Here is a 24,747-nt window from a genome sequence, read left to right as displayed (position 1 = left end):
AAGGGAAGAGAGCCATCCCATAATAAGTGTGGAAATGCACCCACAGACCTCTGTGGTGGGAGCTATCTTAGCAAATAGCTGTACATGCATCTTGATAAGCATCCAAGGACCAGTCAGGTGTGAGGAAAGAGACAAGACAATTGGCCAAATGTAAACAAAGAGCCAGAAGGACTATCCCATATAAGTAATTAATTCACCTCTTTCCTGCTTGCTTCTCACTCAGGACCCCTGCATTCCTCTTTGAGTATGTATTTCTGCCTCTCTTCAGTCTTAAATAAACAAACTGCTTCCCTCTGTGTGCTCTCCCACTTGTGCTGTCTTTCTAACTTTGTATCTGTTTTTTACAGCTTTTGCCTCCTTGAAACATTCTTGCTTTCAAACGGGGATAAAGAGCCAGGGTCACTTTGCTTCTAATCTCTAGCCTATGCTGGTCTGGTGGCTAGGGTTCTTTCTCATCTAGATTACACAGGTTCAATTCCTGGGCAGGGAACTAAGATCTGTCTTTAGGACCACTCACTGCTGTCTCTCAGAGATCATTAACAGTCATTGTTCTCATAAGATCATTATTACTGAGACTTGTTCAAGGGCAAGCATTATGGCCAGGCTTAGATCACAAAATGGCTTGGGCCTAAAATGGCTTCTCTTATGTTAAAAAGCTGTTATCTGGTTCTTTTCTTCTGGAGACCACCCCTACTCTATTTGCTTACAGAATGGAACTTCACCTATTAGAGGGCTCTGTGTGTGTTAAGACATGTAACAACAATCAGCTCACAAATTACTTTGCACCAGCTCCTGAACCTTTCTTTGCATTCTCCCACCAGATCAGGTCTTTATTTATTTATTGACTGCACCAGAGCAGCATGTGGAATCTTATTTTCCCAGGGATTGAAACTGTGTCCCCTGCAGTGAGAGTCTTAACCACTGGACCACCAGTGAATTCCCAGGATTAGTCTCTAATGAAGACAAAACAATGCCTTTATGGGGTCAGGCAAGGATAGCAGTAGAATAAGGCCAGATCTTCTGAGATCCAATGATCTCTAGACAGGCCTGGGGATATAATCCTCCAGGCTTGTTTCTCTTCTCTTTTTTCATTCCTTAGTGACTATCTCCAGAGAACTGAGCCCTAGAATATAGGATGCAAGGGCAGGAAAACTGAGAGAGCAAGCAGTGTCTCCGTCAGCATTCATGTTGTAACGCTTTAGGGGGACAGCAGATACTATTTCCCATTTCTGAGTCTTCACATCTTGACCCCTTCCTAGGCCTATGCTTCTCAAGCTGAGAACAGGGAGGGTTTACAGACCCATGAATGTCTTTTCTGGGGACTTTTCAGTCCTCTTAGAAGACTTAAATTTTGCATTTTGGTTTTAATGGGTCATCTTTTTAAAAATAAAAATATTTTCTTCCTGGGTGATTTTGATCACTATCTTTAGCAGTCTGGGACTTTTGTTAATGTATTTGCTTGTTTTCAACATTTTTTTTTTCTTTTTGGTGAAGTCGCACAGCTCTTAGTTCCCTCACCAGGAAACGAGCCCATGACCCCTGCACTGGGAGCTTGAAGTCTTAACCACTGAAACACTAGGGAAGTCCCTTATGTTTTTTACATATAGTCACAATGATGACAAGGGATCACCCAAAGAAACAAATATTTAATTCAGTGTTCCTCAGTATGTGGTCTATTGTGTTCAGAGGTTCAGTTCTAATTCATTCTTTAGATGGTAACAAAAATGTCTCATCCTTGGGACTTCCTAGCAGTGCGGTAGTAGCTAAAGACTCTGCACTTCCAATGCAGAGGTATGAATTCAGTTACTGGTTGGGGAACTAGGATCCCAAAATACTCCGAGGCTCAAAAAGTAAAAAAGTAAAAAAAGGCTCAAAAGTAAAAAAAGTCTCATCCTCAAGGGATATTCCCTCACCCCTCATCCACTCTCATAGTATCTCTCACTTCATACAACTTATTCTCCATGCCCCAACTATAAGCTCCATGAGAATAAGGACTGTCTCTGTCTCATTCATTTATGTATCCCCAGTTCCTAGCATCCTGTCTAGAACATAGGAGGTGCTCAATAAATATTTGTTGAATGAATGAATGGAGGAGACGAAACACAAAAGAAATAGAGGCACTTTATTCAGCTCACAGAGAGACAGTCTGACTCAGTCCACCTGTCAATGGCTGCAGAAAAGAAGAAATTAACACATTTCCTCCTATGTTAAAGAAAAATGGCCTTTTTACTTTACTTCATCTCCTCTCCCTCTCTGTTCTATAAAACAAACTGGCATCTAGACCCTGACAAGATGGTTATTTTGAGACATTAGTCTGCCATCTTCTTGGTCTGCTGCTTTCCAACTAAGGTTGCTTTCCTTGCTTCAAAAAAAAAAAAAGAAAAGAAAAAAGAAATAGAGGCAAGGCCCATGCCTTGTGGAATCTGTTGGAACTGAAACATATACACACAAAACAGTAAGAAACCATTACAAAGCAATACATTTGTAGCAGAGTAGTTTGTTGTTTTTTTTTTTTTAATTGAGAGAAGCTTCTCTGAAGGGTCATTGGAGTGGACCTCTCAATTAAGGTACACGTACTACAAATTAGCAATCTTTGTCCAGGGATCAGGATGTAATCAAATCTGTGACTCATTCTAGACTTTCTGTCTTTCCTAGAAATCCCTGAAATGGAGCAGGGAGGGAGAAAAGGTAGATCAGTTTTCAAAAGGAACACAAGGATTCCAAGAATCAGAGTATTTAGCCTTAGTTGAAGTGGACTAAGGTTACACTAAGCACAGAACCTAGAAATAAAGCTTGAAGGGAAAAAAGGTCTAATTTAGTGATCTGAGACGAAACACAAAATGGAGAAGGCTCTTTTGACACAAGTCTGTGGCTAATGATGACATTACCTCCCCTCCTGGCATGGTCCTTTAGTCTGGGACACAATTGTGAACTGAACAATTGCAAACTGAAGAGGGAGCCAAAGTGAGAACTAAGAATGGAATTCTCCTTCCCTGAAGAGCTGTCATAGCCCGCCTGTGCAGGGAGCTGGAGGAGCAAGCCTGAATCACAATAGGGACCTACACGTTTTATTAGGAAGAGGAGGACCGGCTTTTCCACTGATTCGTCCAGTGGATCAGGTTATACCAGTTATACATGTAAAACATTGGAGTAGGAAATGGCAACCCACTCTAGTATTCTTGGCTGTAAATTTCCATGGACAGAGGAGCCTGGCTGGCTGCAGTCCATGGGGTCACAAAAGAGTGGGACACAACTGAGGACGTATGCATATGCAAAATACTTGACAAACTAAAAGGACACAGACTAAAAGGTCAAAAGGACAGGATGAGATTATTCTAGAGTCACACTATTCAATGTGTGTGGTCCATGGACCACCAGCAGCAGCATCCAAGAGCTTGTTAGAAATGCAGAGTAGCATGTCCCACCTTAGACTTCCTAAGTCAGAACATGCATTTTAACAAGTTCCCCCAAATAATGTGTAGGGTCATCAAAGTTTGAAAATTTTGCACTGTCTATAAGATTCTTTGAGGAAGTAGAGCTCAAAAGGCATTGATGAACATGAGGCAAAGGTAAGGCAAGCCTCATCTGGATGGAATCCCAGCCCCCTGCAGAGGAAGCTCAGCATCCTAACCATTGGATTGTTAGGGAATTCCTCCAGGGTTTATTTTGAAGGACCTTGAACAGAACTGGCCACTCTGACCGGCTGTCCCAAATGTAGTGAAAGTCACTCAGTCCTGTCTGACCCTTTGTGACCCTATGGACTGTAACATGCCAGGCTCCTCTGTCCATGGAATTTTCCAGGCAAGCATATTGGGAGTGGGTTTCCATTCTCTACTCTAGCGGATCTTCATGACCCAGAGATTGAACCCCGGTCTCCTGCATTGCAGGCAGATTCTTTACTGTCTAAGCCAAATGTAGGGGTAAGTATTAATAGAAAAGCACAAGTGGGTTTTAGGTGGCCAGATAAAAGGACTGGTCACAGCCGCGATCAGTCACCCCAGCTCCAGCATTCCCCATTATATCCTCTTTGGGCCCAATCTCCCATTCCAGACCTTCTCCAGAATTTGACGCAGCCGTACCTCGCCTAGCTCGGTACGATTTGGCCTAGTCCTGTTGCAAAGGCCTGGAGCTTCTCGTTTGCTGGGGTGTGGCGGTGAGTCAGTGGGGGAAATGATGTAACGTCCAAAAGGCGGGCTTAATCAGACTTCTCCCTCCTCCCGATTGGCTGCCAGGAATTTGACTAGACTCTCTTGTCTCTCGGGCTCCAGGGTTAGCTGTCAGTATCTCTGTCCAGCTGTCCCCTGGCTCCCCTTTCCATCTTCTCCACCTGGGGAAAGACTCCAAGGACAGTACTCAGTAGCACCTGGCTTCGGAAGAAGAGGTGATTTGAATGGTCTGGCTATTGCCATCAGGCGAGGCGCTTCGGCCCCCCCCAGGTATTTTTTGACTCGATCGGGTGTCCGTAGTTGGGAATGGCTACCCAAGCCGCAGGGAATTGTGGAACTTGTAGTTCGGGGTTGGAGGGGAGACTGGACCGGACAGAGATTCGGGAAGGAGAAAAAAAAAAAAAAAAGAGGACTTTGAGGACCGCGGTCCGGGGTCCCAAAAGGACGGAAAAGGAGTTTAAATAAAATTTCTGCCAATAGCATTGCTTTGATTTTTGTTTTTCAAATCAGGTGCTGACCTGGACTCTGTCCATCCCTTTCTATCCAAAACTGTTTACCCACGGTGGAAGGGGCCAGGCACCCAAATGGATACACCACCAGTCAATTCAATGGGAGAGAAGGACCGCTGTCAACCGCAACAACAAGGGGAAAAGAACTTTGAATTACCTACTCAGATTAGGCAGCATCCGCAAGAATCTCCTACGGAAATCCTTGAGCTGAGAGTGAGCCCAGATTCAGCTAGCCAAATTCTAGAGAATCCTCAGGAAACTGAAAAACTGGCCGCTGAACTTGAAAAAGACTCTGCTAAGTCTCATGGATCAGCCAGTGCGATGTCAGAGCCCCTTCAAGCTTCTGATCTCTGGTACTGTCCTGATGGCAGCTTTGTCAAGAAGATCGTAGTCCGTGGCCACGGCTTAGACAAACCCAAGCTGGGCTCCCGCTGCAGGGTACAGGCTTCTGGATTTCCTTTGGGGTCAGGGCTGCCAGAGGGCTGGACAGAACTAACTGTGGGGTTAGGCCCTTGGAGGGAGGAAACTTGGGGGGAGCTTATAGAGAAATGCTTGGAGTCCATGTGTCAAGGCGAGGAGGCAGAGCTTCAGCTCCCTGGGCGCTCTGGACTTCCTGTCAGGCTCACACTGGCCTCCTTCACTCAGGGTCGAGACTCCTGGGAGCTGGAGGACACCGAGAAGGAGGCCTTGGCCAGAGAAGAACGTGCAAGGGGCACAGAATTATTTCGAGCGGGGAATCCGGAAGGAGCTGCCCGATGCTATGCACGGGCTCTTCGGCTGCTGCTGACCTTACCCCCACCTGGCCCTCCGGAACGAACTGTCCTTCACGCCAACCTGGCTGCTTGTCAGTTGCTGCTAGGGCAGCCTCACTTGGCGGCCCAAAGTTGTGACCGGGTGTTGGAGCGGGAGCCTGGGCATATAAAGGCGTTGTACCGAAGGGGTGTTGCCCAGGCTGCTCTTGGAAACCTGGAAAAAGCAATGACTGACCTCAAGAAGGTGTTGGCCGTAGACCCCAAAAACCGCGCAGCCCAGGAGGAGCTGGGAAAGGTGATCATTCAGGGGAAGAAACAGGATGCAGGGCTGGCTCAAGGACTGCGCAAGATGTTTGGCTGATTAAAAGTTAAACCTTAAAAGAGACAGGAACATGTGAAGTGTGGTCTATGCTGTGAGATTTGGTGGGGACCAAGGGAGAATTGCACCATATCCCACTCCAAGCTTCTGCCTTCCTAAGGGAGGTAGCTGTGGTCTCAGCGTCCCTTTTTACCATTAAAAAGCTATATAGTCACGTGTGCTATGTTTTGGGGGGGCTTGTCCATCTCTGAAGATGAATCGATGAGCTAAACTTCTAAATCTAGGACATGCTGGGGCAGAGGGCGGAAATCCAATGCCTGAAAGCCACACTTCCTACGCGCTTTCAGGCGGAGTTCTGTTTGGCGCATGCGCAAACCTCACTGTCCAGTACTGTGGGAGCGTTAGCGTCCTGCCGCGCTCCCATTGGCCCAGCCTGTACGACCGCCTCTTCTATTGACGCATGTGCTCAGTACCCAGGCCTCTCACTGGTCGGAAGGACTTCCGGGACGCCCCCTCCATTTTTAAGAGTCGATTGATTCGTTGATAATGCGGAAGAGGCGGGCCTTGGGAACCCTCTCATGGTTGGGGGGCGGGGGGAAAGATGGCGGAGCTGATGCTCCTCAGTGAGATTGCGGACCCGACACGCTTTTTCACCGACAACTTGCTGAGCCCGGAGGACTGGGGTGCGCGGAGTGAGGCGCTTCGGGGAAGGGATAGGGCTGTGGCCCGCTGTGCCCCTGAGGCACGTAGGAAGAAGCGGAGGCTCAAAGAGGAAGGCTGGGGAAATACGGAATCGATCGTCTGAAGAAGGGTGGAACAAGGCGGCTAGTTGTGCTTTGGGGGATGCGGGAGTGGGGGAAGACCTCCGCTCCCGCGGAAATGTGGAATTGTTCCGGGATTGGGGAAGGAGGGACTGAAGTTCTTTGGCTATATCACTTTTCAAGTGGGCGGGCGGTGGGTCTGGCCGAGCCGAGCCAATAAGGGATGGGGCGAGGGCTCTGTGAGGATCTGCAGGTTGCGCTACCGGCCGACTCCCTATCCTCCGCACCTCTTGCAGACAGCACTTTGTACGCCGGCTTGGATGAAGTGGCCGAGGAGCAGACGCAGCTCTTCCGTTGTCCGGAGCAGGATGTCCCGGTATCGCTCTCCAAGCCTTGTCTCTCACCGTTGGTGGGTGGGAGTGGTCGCAGAACCGGGACTCATCCCCAAGCCAGCGCTCAGCTGGAGCATCCCTTCATCCTCACACTTCTGCCTTCTAATACCCGGCCCCCTTGTTCAGTTTGGCAGCAGCTCCCTGGACCTGGGGATGGACGTCAGCCCTCCTGAACCCCCCTGGGACTCTCTGCCTATCTTCCCAGGTAAGATACTCTTTGTGATTCCCTCATCCTTTCAGAAACCCTCATCTTCCCATTGTTTCCCAGAAGCTGTGCAGTTCCTCTTATCCTCAAGCCTCCTCCACCTGAGTGCCTGTGTACTCCTCTCCCCCTTTGACCCCTGATATGTGTTCCTTCTCCCTTGCCCAGTGAGGGGTTTTTACCCCATGTCCTTGGGCGCTTTTGGGGCTCTTGTCAGGCTCCGCTTCGTGGTTATTTTCTAGCCTGTTTTCCTCCAGATCTCCAGGTGAAGTCTGAGCCATCCTCCCCCTGCTCTTCCTCCTCCTTCAGCTCTGAATCATCGCATCTTTCCACAGAGCCCTTCAGCCAGGTGAGAGAGTCCTCTCCCTTCTACTCTCTGTGGCAGGGACTCAATTCCTTTGCCTTCACCTATTGATGCTAAGGGAATGACGGTTTGTGGGCTGCAGCTCATGGGGTGGAGGGGGGAAGTTCTTTTCTACCTTTGCCATTTCTTTTATATCTTCATTTTTCACATTTCCATTTGATTGTCTAGAATTGAAGATGGAGTTTTTTAATACAGAGAGAAATGTGGCAGCCATTGCTGGGTGAGGGGACAGGGAAGAAGAGAGTTGTTAACTGCTGAGAATTCTGGAACTGTTCTTGTCCAGGTTGTCCACTGCAATATTTGAAATCATGAGACTTTATCCACTTTCTTAGGAATAAAATAGAAAGAGAACAAGGGGCCAGACACAGCTTAGCAAGATGCTGACTACCATTCAAACCAGAATGTCAAGTAACTGGTGGTTTGTAAGCTATAAGGCTTCTGTCCTGGCTTTTACTCTGAACACATCCTTTTTGTTTTCTTTCTTGTTCTGTCCCCCCTGCTTCACCCTCACTGTTACCCAGGCCCCTGGTGTAAGGGAGATGCTGGTTGTGAAGTCAGAGTCCTTGGCACCCCCACTCTGCCTCCTGGGAGATGATCCAACATCCCCATTTGAAACCATCAATGTCAGCCCCACCTCTGATGATCCTTCAGGTAATAATAGCCTGCATCATCTCCAGACTTTACCAAGATAGAGTGTGTGTGTGTGTGTTTGTGTGTGTGAGTAAAGAGGGAGTACGGTCAGCAGGACAAGGAGGAGAGGTGGGGAGGGGAGATGGCTGATAACCAGGAGGGAGACCAGGAGCAGGAGGGAGGATTTCAGGAAATCACAGTAAGGGCAGCACTGAAGAGATAGGAATAGTTTTTTTTTTCTTTTCTTGCTTCTGTTGCTTTTCATTTCTAAAAACTTGCAGACAGTTTAGGGCATATTTATATATGTGAGTTTCCCTCCAAAGGTTTTATAAAAATTTTCAAGCATACAGAAAAGTTGGAATACCATATACTTGCTCCTGCATTCTACAAGTAACATTATTTGTGCTGTTTTTAGAAATGTTGCTGAGTCTGTTTACTCTTGCATGTTTATTCAGCATCTACATTTATTGAGCATCTACTCCATGCCAGATACTGGGACAGGGTTCTGAGTTGCAAAGATGAAGAACACCTTACCACCTCACTGACTTAAGGATCCCATACTGTGCTGTGGGAGAAAGACAACTAAAGTATGGTAATTCTAGGGTAGAGATTGTCACAGGGTGCCATGAAAGCTCATTAGAGGGGACATCTCACCCAGCTGGGGCTAGATCAAGGATATGCTCATGCAGGAGGGGTTTCCTGAGCTGAGTTTTGAAAGATAGATAGGAATTAGCCAGAAGAAGACTAGGGACTCGTGTGTTTATAAGGAACCTGCATCTCTTTAGAGTGGATGTAAGGAGAGGGAGTAGGGAAGGGCCAGGAGATTCAGAGGCTTCAAGACCAGGTAGGAATCCTGCTTAGGGACTCTTAGCTTTTTTCCTGTGGGCAGTTCTGTGCCTTTGAAGAGTCAGTCAGGAGAACAGTGTGATTAGGAAGATGACTCTGGTGGCAAAGTAGACACTGGATTGCAGAAACTCAGGACCAGAAGCAGAAGGAGGACCAAGAAAGAGGTCAATGTGCTTAGTCAGGTAAGACACTCAGATGCTGAGAAGAAGGCAGATTTGAGAAAGAGTGAATGAGAATGGATGAGTGCAGTGACCTCCTGGGCACTGAAGATGACCAGGGGTGAAAGAACGTGCCTGGGTTTCTGATGAGGCAGCCACCCCATGGGTGAAGGTACCAGTCGCTGGATGGCGACTGCAGGAGTCTCCTGGCAGGGAGCATGATGAATTCAGTGTGGGACCTGTTGATTTCAGGGTGACTTCAGGGTTTCTTAGCACTACCTCCCCTTGGTTGAAGTTCAGCCAGAAGCTTGAAGACAAGAGAGCCACACATGTTTTCCTCCTGAGCCTCAGAGCAGGGCAGGGGAGGGTGGGGAGGGATTTGGAGGGACAAACAGCTCATATCCAGCATATGATTAAGTATTACAAAGAGGAGAAACAAAATAAGGATTGAAAAGTCTATACCAGTTAAAAGATTGTTGATGATTTTGCAAAGGATAGTGTTCTTGGAGTCAGATTCTCCTCTCATATATAGGTATTTTTTTGAGGGCCTGTACTTTACCTGGGCTCCCCAAGGTAGCGCTAGTGGTAAAGAACCTGCCTGCCAAAGGCAGGAGACATAAGAGATGTGGGTTCGGTCAGGAAGATCCCCTGGGGGAGGGCATAGCCACCCACTCCAGTATTCTTGCCTGGAGAATCCCATGGACAGAGGAGCCTGGCGGGCTACAGTCCATAGGATCACAAAGAGTCTGACATGACTGAAATGACTTATCATGCAGGCACCCATGCACTTTACCCACCCCTTTGATAGAGAGGAAGCACAAGACCTAGTCCTTGCTTTTGGAGAGTCTCGTGAAGGTTAACATATGGTTAAATAGCTCAGACAGTGGTCACCTCTGTGGAGAGGTTCTGGATGGCTGGTGGACAAGGAAGGAAAGGAGATTCACTTCTCACTGAATTTCCCTTTCTTCCTTTGGGATCTTGTATTATATGACTGTATTACCTATTGAAATACATAAATAGACTTGAGATTTTAAAATAGCAGAATTGGTAATCTTATAATTAAGTATCAAAACCCAAGCTATGAACCAGAGGTAGTAGTGGACCATTGATCTTAGAGCTGAATTTGGCCTTCAGCTAGGTTAACCTCCATGAGCAATCAACAAGTCTTACAGATAGATTTAACAGAGACTGTGAAGGCTCAGAGGTGACTGAGCTTTGAAGGCTGACGGTAGGAAGGGGATGTGTATAAAGGGACAAGCAGTGAGCCCTGTGTTAAGCCCGGTTGAATTTGGGTGAATGGAGGGGCGTGAGAATGGTAGTGACCAGCAGGCAGCTTGGGAGTCAGAATCCGGGTGCAGGGGAGCAGTCAAGGGTGGAGATGCAGGCAGGGCGGTTGTCAGCCTGGTGATGCCTGATCACGTTGGGCCAGGATGAGGTGGAATCCAGCCAGACAGGAATTTGGGCCCATGAGAATGCAGCTGAATCTCCCTATGTGGGCCTCCACCATGTGAATGAACAAGGTGTGTGAGGAAGAAAGGGACAGCTGACGTGCAAGGGCAGGCTTGAGGGTTCGGCAGTGGTGGAACCAGCTGAGAGGGGCCAAGGAAGGAGAAGGGAGTCCTTTCCGAGAAAAGAGGTCGGAGGAGAGGCAGCAGGTTAGCAGCTCCAGTCCCCCTCCTCTGGATTGCCCTCCTGAGCCAGAAATAGTTTTATTTCCAGGTACAAGGGGAAGTGACTGTGTCTCCCGTTTCCACATCTTAGCCTTCTTCTCCTTCAGTGTTTATCTGACACCCAGCCCTTTGTCTCATTATGCCATCCCGCAGATGTTCAGATTAAGATAGAGCCTGCCTCTCCGTCTTCCTCCATCAGCTCGGAGGCTCCCCTGCTCTCTGCGGAGTCTCCCAGCCAGGTGAGCATGCACTCCGCTGCTCCCTCCAGCACGCCAGTGAGTTCCTCCTGACTCTCAGAGGTGTGAGGGCTTTCCTCTTCTTCGGCTCCTCCTCCTCCGCACTCTTCCTGACTTGCATGTCTTCTGGAATGCCCCATGTAGGCTTTCATAGGAGAGGAGGTCCTGGAAGTAAAAACAGAGTCCCCGTCCCCTCAGGGATGTCTCCTGCAGGATGTCGCCGGCCCCCTTCCTGGAGCTGTCCAAATCAGCGTGGGCCTATCCTCTGATGGCTCCTCAGGTAATGCGTCTCCTGACCCCTCGGGTCCCTGGCCAGAGGCCTGTTGTCCTGACATCCCTTTCTTCTTTCCTTTCACCTTCCTTCAGGCAAAGCCCTGCCCGCCCGGAAGCCACCACTGCAGCCCAAACCTGTGGTGATAACCACTGTCCCGATGCCACTGAGAGCCGTGCCCGCCAGCACCACCGTCCTCTTGCAGCCCCTTGTCCAGCCACCCCCAGGTACTGAAGGAGAGAAGGAGGCAAGTCACAGCCTTCTGGCGCCCTGACCCTTGGGTGTGGGCACAAGGACACCACCTGACTCCCAGCTCTCAGACCTCCCTCTCCTGCCCACTTGCCCCAGTGTCCCCAGTGGTCCTCATCCAAGGTGCTGTTCGAGTCCGGCCTGAGGGACCGACCCCTCCTACTCCACGGCCTGAGAGGAAGAGCATTGTTCCAGCCCCTATGCCTGGGAACTCCTGCCCACCTGAGGTGGATGTAAGTTATTTACTGAGGAGAGGAGGAAGAAGGCTTAGTAATAGGGAGGGGAGAGAACTGTGGAGTGAGAAGGGAGCAAAAAAGTGAGCAAGCAGGCCCATAAGATAATCGTCAAGATCAGAGTTGACCCCTTTTATCAACCCCATGTAGTTCTCGGATCCTCAGGTTTGCTGTCCCTGCAGATGGAGAAGTGGGAGTGGTCTTAGTAAATCAAAGCCAGAGGAGTCATCCTGTGTTATAGAAGAGGGAGGCTGCTTCCTTGGGGAAAGCCGGGTAAACTGTTCTCTAACTATAGCAAGCTTAAACTTTGGGTCCTAAAAAAGGAGAATTGCAAAGAAGGAAGACCACTCATCAAGGAAAAGAACTGAGGTTCTACCACGAACCTGGGTGGGGAAGTTCCTCCTACAGTCTGACTTCTTGCAGCTCTGAGGCACAGGAGTAGGAAGTGGTGGAGAGAAGGGCCCCTTCCCTGAAATGTTTTAGCAGAGAGGAAGAACCCCTCTGTGGCTCTGCAGGTAGAGGTTAAGAAGGCATGAGGGGGCCCACGTGAATTTTGGATAGTCAGCCCCTGGAGTAGCGGGCGCACTTCCTCTCCCCGCCCTGCTTTCACTCTCCCTCTGACCCTCCGGTGCCCAGGCCAAGCTGCTCAAGCGGCAGCAGCGGATGATCAAGAACCGGGAGTCGGCCTGCCAGTCCCGCAGGAAGAAGAAAGAGTACCTGCAGGGGCTGGAAGCTCGGCTGCAGGCCGTCCTGGCCGACAACCAGCAGCTCCGGCGGGAGAATGCTGCCCTCCGCCGGCGGCTGGAGGCCCTGCTGACTGAGGTGAGACCGGGAGGCCTGGAGAGACCAGTGGGAGCGCGGGCTCCCTGGGATGACTCACCCTCTCCGGCCTCTCTCTTTCTTTGCATCTTAGAACAGCGAGCTCAAGTTAGGGTCTGGGAACAGGAAGGTGGTCTGCGTCATGGTCTTCCTTCTCTTCATCGCTTTCAACTTTGGGCCTGTGAGGTGAGACCTTCCTTGTCTCCCCAGAACCTTCTGGGTGGAGCCTGCCTGTCGGCCGCTTGATTGCCTCTTCGGCACAATCCCTTTCATTACTTGCACACAGACAGCTCTGGTGTCCTTGGCACTGATGGTGTAGCCAGCTAGTCCCTAGTCCCTTCATGATCCATCATCTCTGTCATAAATGGTACGTCCCGGAGGAGATGGTCATGAGAACATTGATAAACATAGTGACTATATTAAGTGCTTACTGAGTTCTGGGCCCTTGGTTAAGCACTCTCCTTTTCTAGTGTTTTCTGGCTCTGTGGGTAGGGACTGTTCTCAATCCATCTTGCAGATGAAGAGAGTCAGTTTTGCAGCACAAATTGGAACTAGGCGTGGTATCTGCAGAGCCCTCCCTCTTACCCAGGCCCTCAGTTAAGCTGGAATTCTTCCTCGTGCCCCATCCTTTTCTATCCACAGCATCAGTGAGCCTCCTCCGGCTTCCATCTCTCCTCGGATGAGCAGAGGGGAGTCTCGACCCCGGAGACACTTGCTGGAGTTCTCGGCACAAGAGCCAGTCCATGGAGCCGAGCACCCCCAGCATCCCTTCCAGGACCCTGAGGAGCCCCAGCCCAGCCCTACAGGCCGCCCAAGTTTCAGGTGAGGAGAGGGCCCTCTCTGTTTTAGGGGTGCTGAGTGTGTCTTCTCCCCTAAAGTTACCTTTCCTTTTTGAGAGAGAGCCAGGTTTCCCAGTTGAATCCGCCTGCCAGTGCAGGAGACCCAAGAGACATGCGTTCGATCCCTGGGTTGGGGAAGATCCCCTGGAGAAGGAAATGGCAACCCACTCCAGTATTCTTGCCTGGAAAACTCCATGGATAGAGGAGCCTGGAGGGCCACGGCCCGTGGGCTCACGCAGGGTCAGCCGTGACTAAGCGCGCACACAGCAGCAGAGCTGTTCTCATGCCAGCACGGCCCTTCCTGTTGACGGGGCAGTGCTGGGCACCCTGGGTCACACCCCCTCTCTGCCTCAATCCAGGAACCTGACAGCCTTCTCTGGGGACGCCAGGGAGCTGCTGCTGAGAGACCTGGACCAGCTCTTCCTCTCCTCGGATTGCCGGCACTTCAACCGAACCGAGTCCCTGAGGTAGGGGGGTTCATGACTGGGGCGTCCTCCCTGTGTCCCGAGGCCCCTCCCCGATAGCCTGGCTGACTTGTGTGCTGAAGTGCCAGCGCCCCGTGCCCTCTTCCCTTCCCTCCGATGTGCGGGGCAGAAGAGTGGGCATCTTGGCCCGGCATGGAGGTGTCCCCCTCCTCTGCTTCCCCAGGCTTGCTGACGAGCTGAGTGGCTGGGTCCAGCGCCACCAGAGAGGCCGGCGGAAAACACCCCAGAGAGCCCAGGAGAAACAGGTAGGAGGGGGTGGGCCGGTTCAGGGAAGGCCACTTGAAAACGAGGGCTAAACATCCTAGGGATTGTAAGTGGTTTGGGGTGGTGGGGGTGAGGTGGCATCAGTTTGTAGGGGCTGTCTCTCTTTTCTCTTTTCCCTTCATCCTCTTCAAATCCTTAGATACTTCTCCTTCCAGAAGTCTCAGCTGTGGAAGAAGTCACCTCCAGTTCAGGCAGTCCCCACCCGCCCCCCTGGGCCCCCAGAAGGGTGAGTCTTGAAGGGGGCACTTGTTTATTAAGTGAGGCTCCTCTAAAGAAGCTGTCCTGTGCGTGTCCGCACTGCCCCCAGGGCCTCATGCTTCCCTCATCCCCTGGGGTCTCCTATCTCCCTCTCGCCCTCTCCCCTCTTCCCCAGTGGGAACTGGTCCCTGGGCTTGCTTCCTCACCAATGCCATTTTCCTACCTGTCCAGGGATTCCATGGGCCAGCTGCAGCTGTACCGCCAACCAGACCGTTCGCAGCCCGAGTTCCTGGATGCAATTGACCGACGGGAAGACACATTTTATGTTGTCTCCTTCCGAAGGGTGAGTTTCTCCTGCGGGCCCCATCCCCTCACCCTGGGTTCCCCAGCAGTCTCTCTGCAGGTCGAGGCTGGAGAGCAGGGCCAGGGAGCCTGTCAGCACCTTTTCCTCCACCCTCCCGGCCTGGCCTCTCTGTCCCCAGGATCACTTGCTGCTCCCAGCCATCAGCCACAACAAGACCTCCCGGCCCAAGATGTCCCTGGTGATGCCTGCCATGGCCCCCAATGGTAATTCTTTCCCTGCCCAGTGTGGGGACGGGTCCTGAAATTGAGAAATAAGGAAGTTCCAATGGGGAGATCCAGCATGAAGAGTTGAGGGGGGAAATGACAGGAGCGGGGATTCCAGAGCGATGCTAGATACCTGGGTGAGAGCAAGCCAGAAATGGTTGGAGGAAACAAGATGCAGGAGACTGATGGGAGGAAGATGAGACGTGGGTCCTCCCCAGGGGGAGGTGCTTAGCGCTGTGGGCCAGGGTGGGCGGGGTGCGCTGGGAACCTGCCAGAGTCTTACTTCTTTTTTTTCTCTTGATGTCCTCTCCTCTACCTTACATTCATCACTGTCATCCGCCACCCCCCCCCCGCCCCCCCCGCCACTTCTCCCTGCACCAACTCCATCCCTGCCTTCTCATTGAACACCCCCTGGATCTGCCTCCCCATCACTGCCCGTTCCTCCTGCACACCTCTGCTTTTCTGACCTCTCTGCCTTCCCCTTTTCCTCTCCCTTAACTCTCCCCTTCTCACAGAGACCCTGTCAGGCCGGGGGCCCCCTGGGGACTATGAGGAGATGATGCAGATCGAGTGTGAGGTCATGGATACCAGAGTGATTCACATCAAGACCTCCACAGTGCCCCCCTCGCTACGAAAACAGCCGTCCTCAACCCCGGGCAATGCCACAGGTGGCCCCTTGCCAGCTTCTGCAGCAGCCAGCCAGGGCCACCAGGCCGCCCATCAGCCCTCTACCTCAATAATCTCTGACCTCTATGACTCACACTGACTTGGAACTGGGGGGTAGGGGTGGGAGCAACCAAGCGGGACTGTTTTGAATTTTCCTGGTCCCTGGGCTTGCGGCAATTTGTAAAGGGAAGACAGGGTGTTGGGGGTTAAGCACTTATTTGGAGGTGGGTGGAAGTTTTCCTCTCTTCTCACCCCTTTTTTGGAATATAGAGCTCCTCTCATTTCTATGAACCTCCAACCCCTGCTTCTTTCCTTGAGGGTGCTGAGTGAAGTTAAGTTTTGGGGTGAATGGGCCCCAGTACACTCTTTATTCTTGTGTTTCTGTTTTGGGGGGTGGAGGTGGGAATTTAGTCCCCAGGCGGGACAAGGGAAGTTTTTACATTTGGGAGCTAGTTCCTGGGAGTCGACGAGGCATGGCGGAGGGAGTTCAGGTGGATGTATGGGCATATCTTCTTTTTTATTATTAAATAAACAACTTGGAGGGAGTTGAAGGTATGGTGCCTGCCTTCCTGGCTTTTGATGGGTCATTTAGGGGAACATGGCTGCTGTAGGGCCGGTGTGTCAGAGAGCCGAGCACTGAGGACACGGCTAGCCCTGGGTGGAGTGGGTGTGCGATCACAGACCTCACGTCATCCCCTTCTCCCCAGCCCTGTAACGCGTGAGGGTTATGTCTGGTGTCTGTGGGGGAGCGGGGGAGGGATGTCCCATGGTGTGACAGGCTAGAGAGTGCAGATTCTGGAATGTGTCTGAGTAAACAGGAAGGACAGGGGGCCCCACGCCCTTCAGGGTGAATGGGCTGCCTCCCTGTGTCCCCTGCATTCTAGCAGGTTCTTCCCCCTAGCTTTCCAGGAGGAGCAGCTTGAACAAACAATGGAGCTGGGGGCCAGGGGCTGTGAGCCCAGAAAGGAGGAGCCACGGTGGAGAAGGAGGCAGTGTTTGGAGGGAAGAGGGACGCTGAGAAGCATCTCCTTAGCCCCAAACGAGGAAATCGAGACTGGAGAGTCCAGTTGAAAGAAAAGGACAGTTGCGGGGCCAGCAGGAAAGGCTGTGCTTTCTAATTAGGAGAACGGAGAATACAACAAGACTCCCTCAACCTGGGGGGGTTCCCCATCAGGGGCTCCTGTCCAGCAGCACCTCGGACCCGGCCCTGCGGGAGTGTCCTGGGTCAGTGGGAGGGCGTGGGCTGGGCCTGGGCTCCACGCCCAGATGACTGGACAGGGGCCACCCGGGCCACAAGCCCAGGCCTGAAAGCGAGGGAAGAACCTCACGTGTTCAGCCAGGCTCCCCTGCTTCCCATTACTGTGTTTGGGGTGAAAACAGACCAAGTAACTATGGCAACCTGGAACCTAGGGCCCCCAGGAACTAGGCCTTTCCTCCCTCCAGAGGGCAGCCCTGGCTCTTCTACCATCACTTCCTGTCCCAAGGTCCCCGGAGCCCTTCCCAGCCTGATCCAGACAGTGCGTGCAAGGAGAACAAGGATTCTGCGGGCAGAGCACCTGAGACGGAGTTCCTGTTTTGCCTTTTATTAGTAGGTATCTTGGGCTTCCCTGGTGGCTCACACAGTAAAGAATACACCTGCAGTGCAGGAGACCTGGGTTCAATCCCTGGGTCTGAAAGATCTGGAGAAGGGATGGCAACCCACTCCAGTATTCTTGCTGGGTAAATCCCATGGACAGAGGAACCTGGTGGGCTACAGTCCATGTGGTCGCAGAGTCAGATGCGACGAAGTGACCAACTCTGGTAGGTTGCTTGAACACACTGAGCCTTAGTTGCCTACCTGCAAAACGGGGTGTTCCTGCCTACTCCTTGGGTTGATGTGGGGAGGAAAAATGACGTGCAGAATGCCTGGTCTACAGTGGACACAGCTTTCTCTCCTCACCTGCTCCTTTCTCTCTCCGTTCACCTGGTCCTTTTCTCCTCAGTTCCACTTTTATCCCATCTGGGTCCGTCACTATTTCATTGTCCTGTTGCTTTCTCTTTCCTGACGCCAGCTCAGGAGAGTGCTTAAAGTACTGGTTTCTCAGAAGGGGACTCTGGGGTGTGGCATGCAGCTCCTCTGGCTGGTTGGCAGGGGACAGCTGGCACTGTGGTGTAAGCCAGGACTCACTGTCTTGGCAAGGGCCTGGGTGGTGGGAAGGATGGCTCAGGAGAGGTGTGGAGAGTGGGTGTGCCATGGGGGGTGAAAGCAGGTCAGTCTGGCTGCCTCCCTGCAGGCCCATGCTGATCTCTAGCTGTGGCCCCATCGAAGGCCACCTCCACGTGCTGTCACTCCTGCACGTCCTGTTGACCCCTTCCTGGCTCAGACCCTCTGTATCTTTCTGTTCTGTTACTTTCCTTCCTCAGAATCACCTTTCATCCACTGTCTCTCCCTCTTCTCTTTTCTCTAGACTGGTTTCCTGCCTTTCTCTGCCCTCTACCCAGCCCTGAGTTATCACCTTCTCATTCACACCCTTTATCCTTTGTTCATCTGCTGGTTTCTCGAGGTTTTTGTGTTTTTCCCTTCCTTCCCCTCCACTACACAGTCTGCTCCCTGTCTTCTGGGTCTTCTCCTCTCCCCCGGCTGCTTCCACTCCTTCGTCCACATTCCTTGCCCCCTTCCATAACTTCCTCTCTCCTCCCCCGCTCCAGCCCTCTCCTCCTTCCGCCCCCCTGCCCCCTCGCCCTTCACCTCCCTGCTCCAGCGCGCTCGGTCCTCTCCCAGCTGTGGGGCCAGGACTGGAGAGCCTCACACCGTTGCCTCATCGTTCTGCTATGGCTTCTGGATACAGCACATCTGGATTCCGGGGCCCAGATGTGTGGTTGCTACAGCGACCCCGGTCCCTCTGGTAAATACGGGCGCCCACCCGCCCCAGAGCAGAGAACAAAATAATTGTGTGACTTTCTTTTGTCACGAGATAGAAATGTCCTCCCTCCTCCCTTTTCCCCACACCCATGTCTCCAGGCAAAGGAAGTTTTAAGGGTCCAAACTCTTCCTCCTGTGGCTCTCTCGCCCTGTTTTTCAGCCCAGCCTCTTAATTTTCTCCCCTCTTTCATCTCATGATCAGTTTTTTCTCTCCACGTCCCTCATCACCTCCCACCTCGCCCCAACCCCCAGTCTCAATAATGAAGTGTTGACCCCCTGACTTACACTTGGCAGTTTCTCCCCACTGAGTCTGCATCATAACTGGATGCAGAAAGAAGTTTCAGAAATCGAGAGCACCCACCCTTCCCCAACAAGTCCTGCCTGAAGCCCTTCATTTGTTTCTGCCCTAAGTCTTGGATCTTTCTAGGGCTCTTCTTGGGGGAGGAGGAGGCATACAGGCTTTGGAATCTGAAAACCTGGCCTGAGGCCCACCTTCACCACCACTAGCAAAATCACCCGGCCAAGTCCGTTAATGTCTAGAAGCCCCCGTTTTCCTCAGCATAAAGTGGGATTAATGAAGTGCTGCGGTGTAGGAAAGGGCTTTGTAAACGGAAGCCCGGCACAACTGTTTTCTATCTTCCCCTCTCTGGGACTGCTTCTTTGGATCACAGCCCCTGGCCTCTTCGCTCCCTCTCTATCCTTCAGGCCCTTGCCCTCAATTGCCCTTACTCTTGTCTTCCTTGGCTTCTCCTTTCCTTCTTGCTATATACCTTTTATCTCTAATCCTCCTGAGGGTAGGACTGGAACTTGGAGGTTCATTCAAGGATGGAGGCCCAGAGCTGAAGACACCTAGGCTGAGGATTTGGAGAACAGCCAGAGCACAAACGGTTCTCAGTAAGACCCCAGCCTTTCTGTCCACCGCCTGCGACACCTCGCTGAAGGCGACCCCACTCTGACCACTGGACTCCCTGCCAGACACTCTTGCCACTTCCTTCTCTCACAGTCCTTTGGCAACTCAGTGTTGACAGGCATTTATGAAGCACCTGCGTTATGCAAGGCGCAGTGCTTTTCTGATAAAAGGCAAATATACATATATAAGACATAAGCTCCTCCAGGAGCCTGAAATCCAGGGTGTGGATCACATTCTAGATAATGATTATCTCAGAAGCTGGAGTTGTATCTGTCAGGACTGCAGTGGCTTCGGCTTCTTTGAATGCCTTGTGAGCTTGTGAATGTCTGGAATCTCACACCCTTTTCTGACTCCAGCATCCTGTCTCCCCTGAGAAGTGGACTTCAAAAACACCCCAAGGCCGTCATTTCAGTCCTCCTTTCTCTCCAGGCTCTTCCGGCCACTCTCTGGGCCAAGTATACCTATGGTGACCATACTTCCACTATACTTCATACTTCGGTCCAGTGGCTAAGGCTCCACGCTGCCCCTACAGGGGGTGCAAGTTTGTTCCCTGGTGGGGTAACTAGGATCCCACATGCCTAGCGATGCAGCGGAAAAATAAATGAATAAAGTAAAAATAAAACCAACATATAGGGTATAGGACCGAAAAAAAGGGAGGGGGGCAGGATATGACCATTAGAGTAACTAGAATCTGGCAGTATCAGAGAAAATCTGTTCTCTGAAGTTTGCTCTCTCTAGGTAATGCCATTTTAGACCCTCCATCCTTTTACGTGCTTTCCCCCAAGCCCTGCATGGAGAGCTGAGGGAAACTTACCTATTTCAGGCCCTGGGGGCTTCGGGCCAAGGCAGAGGAAGGAAGCTGAACCCAGCTCTATCCAAGATGCTGACTTCATCTTTCCTATCAAAGCCAGGAGAAAAAAAAACAGACACGCACACCCAGACACACGGACACACACGGGGACACCCATGCGAGCACCCACACGAGCCTTCGCCCTCAGCCACCAGCATTCCGCAGAGCCACATGCTGGGCCAGGGCACCCTGCCCAGAAACAGCACACCTGAGACCCTGGGGACCTGCGGACACCTCTGCCCCAACTGCGCGCAGAGTCAGACACAGGCTCCCGCACTCCCTGTCACCCACGAGCGGTCACTTGGCCAAGCCTCTCCTCCATGGTGAGGACTGTGAAAAGTGAAGTCTCTCAGTCGTGTCTGACTCTTTGCGACCCCATGGACGGTAGCCTACCAGGCTCCGAGATCCATGGGATTTTCCAGGCAAGAATACTGGAGTGGGCTGCCATTTTGTAGTTGGGTGGAAAGAACTTTATCCTCGTGAAACCTCCCTCAGCCTGGGTATTTCTTATCCAGCAGCCCCTCGGGAGCAAAGCACGTGGGGAAATGAGTCCAGATAGACAGCCCGGCAGCCTGATGTGGGCATCGGCCACTGCCCTCTGGCCAGTCTCCCTATCTCTACCCAGCCCACAACTCCCTCCCTACCCCTGCTTCTCCACTGCAGCACAGAATTAATCCCCTTCCTCTCCAGAACATCAGCGTGCCATGTGCCTACCACCCTCATGTCTGCCCCTGGCTCTCAGCTCTTTCTCCATCCCCAAACCCTCCTCCTAAGTTTCAGGCTTCCCTTCCCTGTCTCCTGTGAACCCCACCTTCTTTCCCAAGTCGTCTATGTCTCAGTGTTTAGGCCACGCCCTTGTCCAGCCAGTGCCCAAGCCTCATCTGCCATTTCTCTAGGAAGCTGCTGAGGTGAGAGAATGAAAACGGGGCACTGATCCCCGAGCTGAGAACCAGAGACTGGACAGTACAGACGGGGAGAGGCAGCACAGAGACAGGGCGAGAAGAGGACACAGTGCAGGTGGGAGCAGTGGGGCCAGGCAGGGGCCCAGGTGGGACAAGGAGGCTCCTCGTGGAGAGCAGTCTAGACTGGGGAGGGAGGCTTCCTCCTGCCACCCACCCTCTCTGCTGCCCGCCCCTGCCAGGAGATAAATGGTAGGGGGATGAAGGAGTGGGTGCTGGGCAGGACCCCAGCTGGAGGGATGTGGCAGCTGGGAAGAGGTGGGGGAGGTTCTGAGGAGGGAGAGGGGTTAGCCGTGGGAAAGGGTACTGGAAGAGGGGGAAACAGGTCAGAGAGCAGCAGCAACAGGTGGAGAAATTGGGGAAAGGAGAAATGACATGAGGGATGGGGGTGTCAAGTTGGACACAAATTAGAGTGAGGAGGAAAAGTAAAAATGGGATAAGGAAAGGATGGGGGAGGTTGGATGAGGGCTGGCGAGGGTGAGATGAGGGTATTGTGGGACTCAGTGATCCCAGACAGGGAGGGGGGTGGGATGACGGGGGGAGGAGAGGAGGGGTGACATATGATGACGCTGGGAGGGCCTGGCAGGGGCGGGTGGGTGGGAGGACCTGCCCTATCTCCGCTCCCCTCCGTGACCTCATGCTGGTCCTCCCCTTCTCCTCCCCCGGCTGGCTGCAGTCTCCCTCCTCCTCACTGTCGCTGCCCAGATCGACAGTCAGGTCGCGGCTCAGTGAGTCCCTGCTGCAGGGAACGAGCAAGGGGATATACCCAGGAACTCAGGGCTGCTAAGGGGCGTCCACCCACCCTGCCCTGAGAACCCCCTTGTCAAGTTCGGGACAGAGCAGGTGCAGACACACTGAAACTGCTGGTTACTCAGGTAAGGAAGTAACCTCCGTCTCTGGGAGACAGAGGAAAGAGACGGGAGAGGTGGGGACCTCTATCCCCAAACCCCAGGTGAAGGTTGGCAGGAGAGCCTCCCAGGAGAGCAAGGACTTTCTGCGGGGCCAGAGGAAATAAGACCATGCACCGGGGACCGGACTCCCCGTGGAGGGTGTGTCTGGGAGAAAGAGTCAATGCAGGTGTGTGTGAGTTGGGCACAGAGGATGGATGCTGGGGTTTGGATAGGACCAGGGCCGGCACCAAGGTGGAGGCGGTTATCGGTGTGGTGCTGGGGTTGGGAGAAACCAGAGGCCAGGCTGAGCTGGTGGCCGGCTGAACTTCAGGAGGGAAGTGCTGGTGGAACCCCAGGTGATCTGGCTGGAGCGGCTGAGCCAGAACTCCAGGAACGTGCCCGAGGGAACTTCTTTGAGCATCCAGATGGGGACTCCCCGGGTGGCAGCAGGTGGATTGCAAGGCCCCGGAAGGGAGTTCTGGGGGTCTCGAGCCTTTAGGAAATGCAGCAATGGGGCAACGATAGGACTCCCAGGTCTGGGAAGGGCACGGAGTCTGTGGAGAGAATCCTAAAATTTATTCTTGGCAGAGAGCTTTGCACCCATGACTCACAGTTCAGCGGGGCTGGGATGACTCGCGATGCCTCCAAGGGGGCACAGGGGCTCCGTCTTCGCTCCATCCCCCTTCCCGGCTCTCCTGCTCTGTCCGTCTGAACCTCCCCCCTACACGTGACACACCCTGGGTGGGATGGGCGGGACCCTTATCTCGCCTGGAAAGAATTTAATGGCTTGGAAACAACTGGAAATGGAACTGAGAGGAACTACTGGGAAGCAACTCGGAAACACGGAAACACCGCAGCTGCTGTCGATCCGCTTCCAATCCCCGCCCACTTCCCAGATCCTCAGCCCCGCTCCCCTCTTTCCCTGGCCCTGCCTCCAGACCCCCGGGGACCCAGCACCTCAATTTCTCAACTTTCTTTCCCTTGAGTCCTGGTCATTCAGTGCTCCTCCCCAGGACTCTTTGCCACTGAGGGTCCAGAAATCCTTTCTTTTAGTTTTCCGACGTCTCTGGCCCATGAACTTCCCAGAATAAGGGGTGTCTTAGATCTTCCGACTGCCCCATCTCCCGGTTGCCTCCTTGCCACCTGCTTCCAAACCCAGCCCAGCCCTCACCTCCCTCCTTGTCCTCGCTGCCCTAGAATCCTCCTACCTTCACTCTTCTTGTGGCACGAGGGACAGAGAGGAGCATGGGGGTGGGGCCAAAATCCCCCACCTCTCGAACATCCCTGCAGGAGGCCAGCCCCTCTCCCCAGCTCCTGGGACCTACAGTCCCTGATGAGCGAAGTGTCAAACTTGGCCACCACATGAATACCCTGCGCGCTGAGTCACCGCTTGGGACGATGCCCCATCCCTGCCAGCCCTCCGACTGTGGGAAGGGTGCCAAGAGGGGGAGGCCCGTGCTCCCCTCCTTTCCTCGCTGCGCAAAGGCACCCCCGATGCCGCGGGAGGGCGGGCGGTGAGAGGGAAACATAAGGGACACCTAAGTATTTGCTTTCCTGGTGCTGAGAGAAGAGCGCGATTCTTTCAAGAAATGGGAATGAGGAGCTAGGCGGGCGGTGGAGACGCGAGGGAGAGGGGCTTGGGACGGAGGCTCTGGGGGTGTGGCCTGTGCGGGCCTCTCCTCTCAGACCAGCTTCACTACTTTCCCGCTTCTTCCCGCTGCAGAGACCCTCCCCCTGCGCCCACCAAGTGGGGAAGAGGTGCAGGATTCGATTGTTGTGGGAGGGGGACTGGCAGCTGCCCCAAACCCTCAGTGGTGTGGAGCACCCTGTAACCTCTGCCTCCTCTGAAGAAGGGTCTCCTGTGTGGTTCCCCTCACTCCAACTAAGTTCTTTGACATACCCAACTGCCCTCTGAGCCAATGAGAAATCAGCTTTTTTAGACATCGCTCAATGACTGGATGTGGAGGAAATGTGAAGAGGAGTTTGTGTGTGTATGCCCTTGTTGTTGTTGTTTAGTACTTAAGTCGTGTCTCTTTTGTGACCCCATGGACTGTAGCCCGCCAGGCTTCTCCATCGGATTTCCCAGACAAGAATACTAGAGTGGGTTACCATTTCCTACTCCAGGGGCTCTTCTCGACCCAGGCAGGGTTCGACTCGAGTTTCCTGCATTGGCAGGTGGGTTCTTTACTGCTGGGAAACCCCTGCACATACTCAAATGTGTGTGCCCACAAAGATGCAAGCTTCTTTGGATGAATATAAGTATGTGTATAGTTCCCAGGTGGTGCTAGTGGTAAAAAAACCCATCTGCCAATGTAAGAGACACGGATTCAATCCCTGGGTTGGGAAGATCCCCTGGAGGAGAGCATGGCAGCCCACTCTAGTATTCTTGCCTGGAGAATCCCAAGGACAGAGGAGCCTGACGGGCTATAGTACATAGGGTTGCAAAGAGTCGGACAGGGCTGAAGCGACTTAGAATGGACAGATACAAGAAGTGTGTTCATATTTGTGGATAAGCACATGTGAGTACATTTCTATGTGTATGTGTATTTTGTGTGTGCACCTGGAGATGTGTGCAACATTAGACACAGGGCAACAGAATTTGAAGGTAAGTCAGAGCCCAGCTCACACCCAGGACTACAC

General features: G+C 52.6%; 3 protein-coding genes and 1 long non-coding RNA gene across 15 annotated transcripts in view; 3 read left to right on the top strand and 1 right to left on the bottom strand.

Moving 5' to 3' along the window:
* On the top strand, positions 3,890-5,812 carry FKBPL (FK506 binding protein like). Of its 2 annotated transcripts, XM_005696548.3 has the most exons (3): positions 3,890-4,436; positions 4,677-5,113; positions 5,321-5,812. In XM_005696548.3, the coding sequence occupies exons 1-3, from the start codon at positions 4,391-4,393 to the stop codon at positions 5,786-5,788; spliced, it is 951 nt and encodes a 316-aa protein (XP_005696605.2). In that variant the 5' UTR covers positions 3,890-4,390; the 3' UTR covers positions 5,789-5,812. The 2 variants fall into 2 exon arrangements, with proteins under 2 accessions (XP_005696605.2, XP_005696604.2); XM_005696547.3 differs by having other exon boundaries at positions 4,677-5,812.
* On the top strand, positions 6,309-16,151 carry ATF6B (activating transcription factor 6 beta). Of its 4 annotated transcripts, none has more exons than XM_018038919.1 (18): positions 6,309-6,429; positions 6,804-6,883; positions 7,026-7,104; positions 7,359-7,450; positions 7,987-8,116; positions 10,923-11,008; positions 11,150-11,285; positions 11,372-11,503; positions 11,625-11,758; positions 12,395-12,580; positions 12,672-12,763; positions 13,220-13,399; positions 13,776-13,883; positions 14,065-14,146; positions 14,321-14,391; positions 14,595-14,706; positions 14,846-14,930; positions 15,446-16,151. In XM_018038919.1, the coding sequence occupies exons 1-18, from the start codon at positions 6,348-6,350 to the stop codon at positions 15,694-15,696; spliced, it is 2,118 nt and encodes a 705-aa protein (XP_017894408.1). In that variant the 5' UTR covers positions 6,309-6,347; the 3' UTR covers positions 15,697-16,151. The 4 variants fall into 4 exon arrangements, with proteins under 4 accessions (XP_017894408.1, XP_017894406.1, XP_017894407.1 ...); XM_018038917.1 differs by having other exon boundaries at positions 6,319-6,429; positions 10,923-11,044; XM_018038918.1 differs by having other exon boundaries at positions 6,319-6,429; positions 7,344-7,450.
* LOC106503490 lies at positions 11,051-22,829 on the bottom strand. Its single transcript, XR_001297187.2, has 3 exons — positions 22,719-22,829; positions 14,587-14,652; positions 11,051-11,170 (listed from the first exon to the last, which is right to left on the bottom strand). It is a non-coding gene; the product is annotated as an uncharacterized LOC106503490 (long non-coding RNA).
* TNXB (tenascin XB) overlaps positions 16,382-24,747 on the top strand; it is a 61,565-nt gene continuing 53,199 nt past the window's right edge. For 2 of the 8 annotated variants that reach the window (XM_018038911.1, XM_018038910.1), the window contains exon 1: positions 21,883-22,092. The gene's annotated coding sequence lies outside the window, so the exon portion shown is untranslated. Of the gene's footprint in view, positions 17,185-21,882; positions 22,093-24,747 lie in introns of those variants that run through there. The other 6 variants (XM_018038909.1, XM_018038907.1, XM_018038914.1 and 3 more) reach the window with 4 other exon arrangements.

This window comes from Capra hircus, chromosome 23 (genome assembly GCF_001704415.2).
Source record: "Capra hircus breed San Clemente chromosome 23, ASM170441v1, whole genome shotgun sequence".
NCBI classification, from domain to species: domain Eukaryota; kingdom Metazoa; phylum Chordata; class Mammalia; order Artiodactyla; family Bovidae; genus Capra; species Capra hircus.
This window is presented reverse-complemented; position numbering and strand designations above follow the sequence as displayed.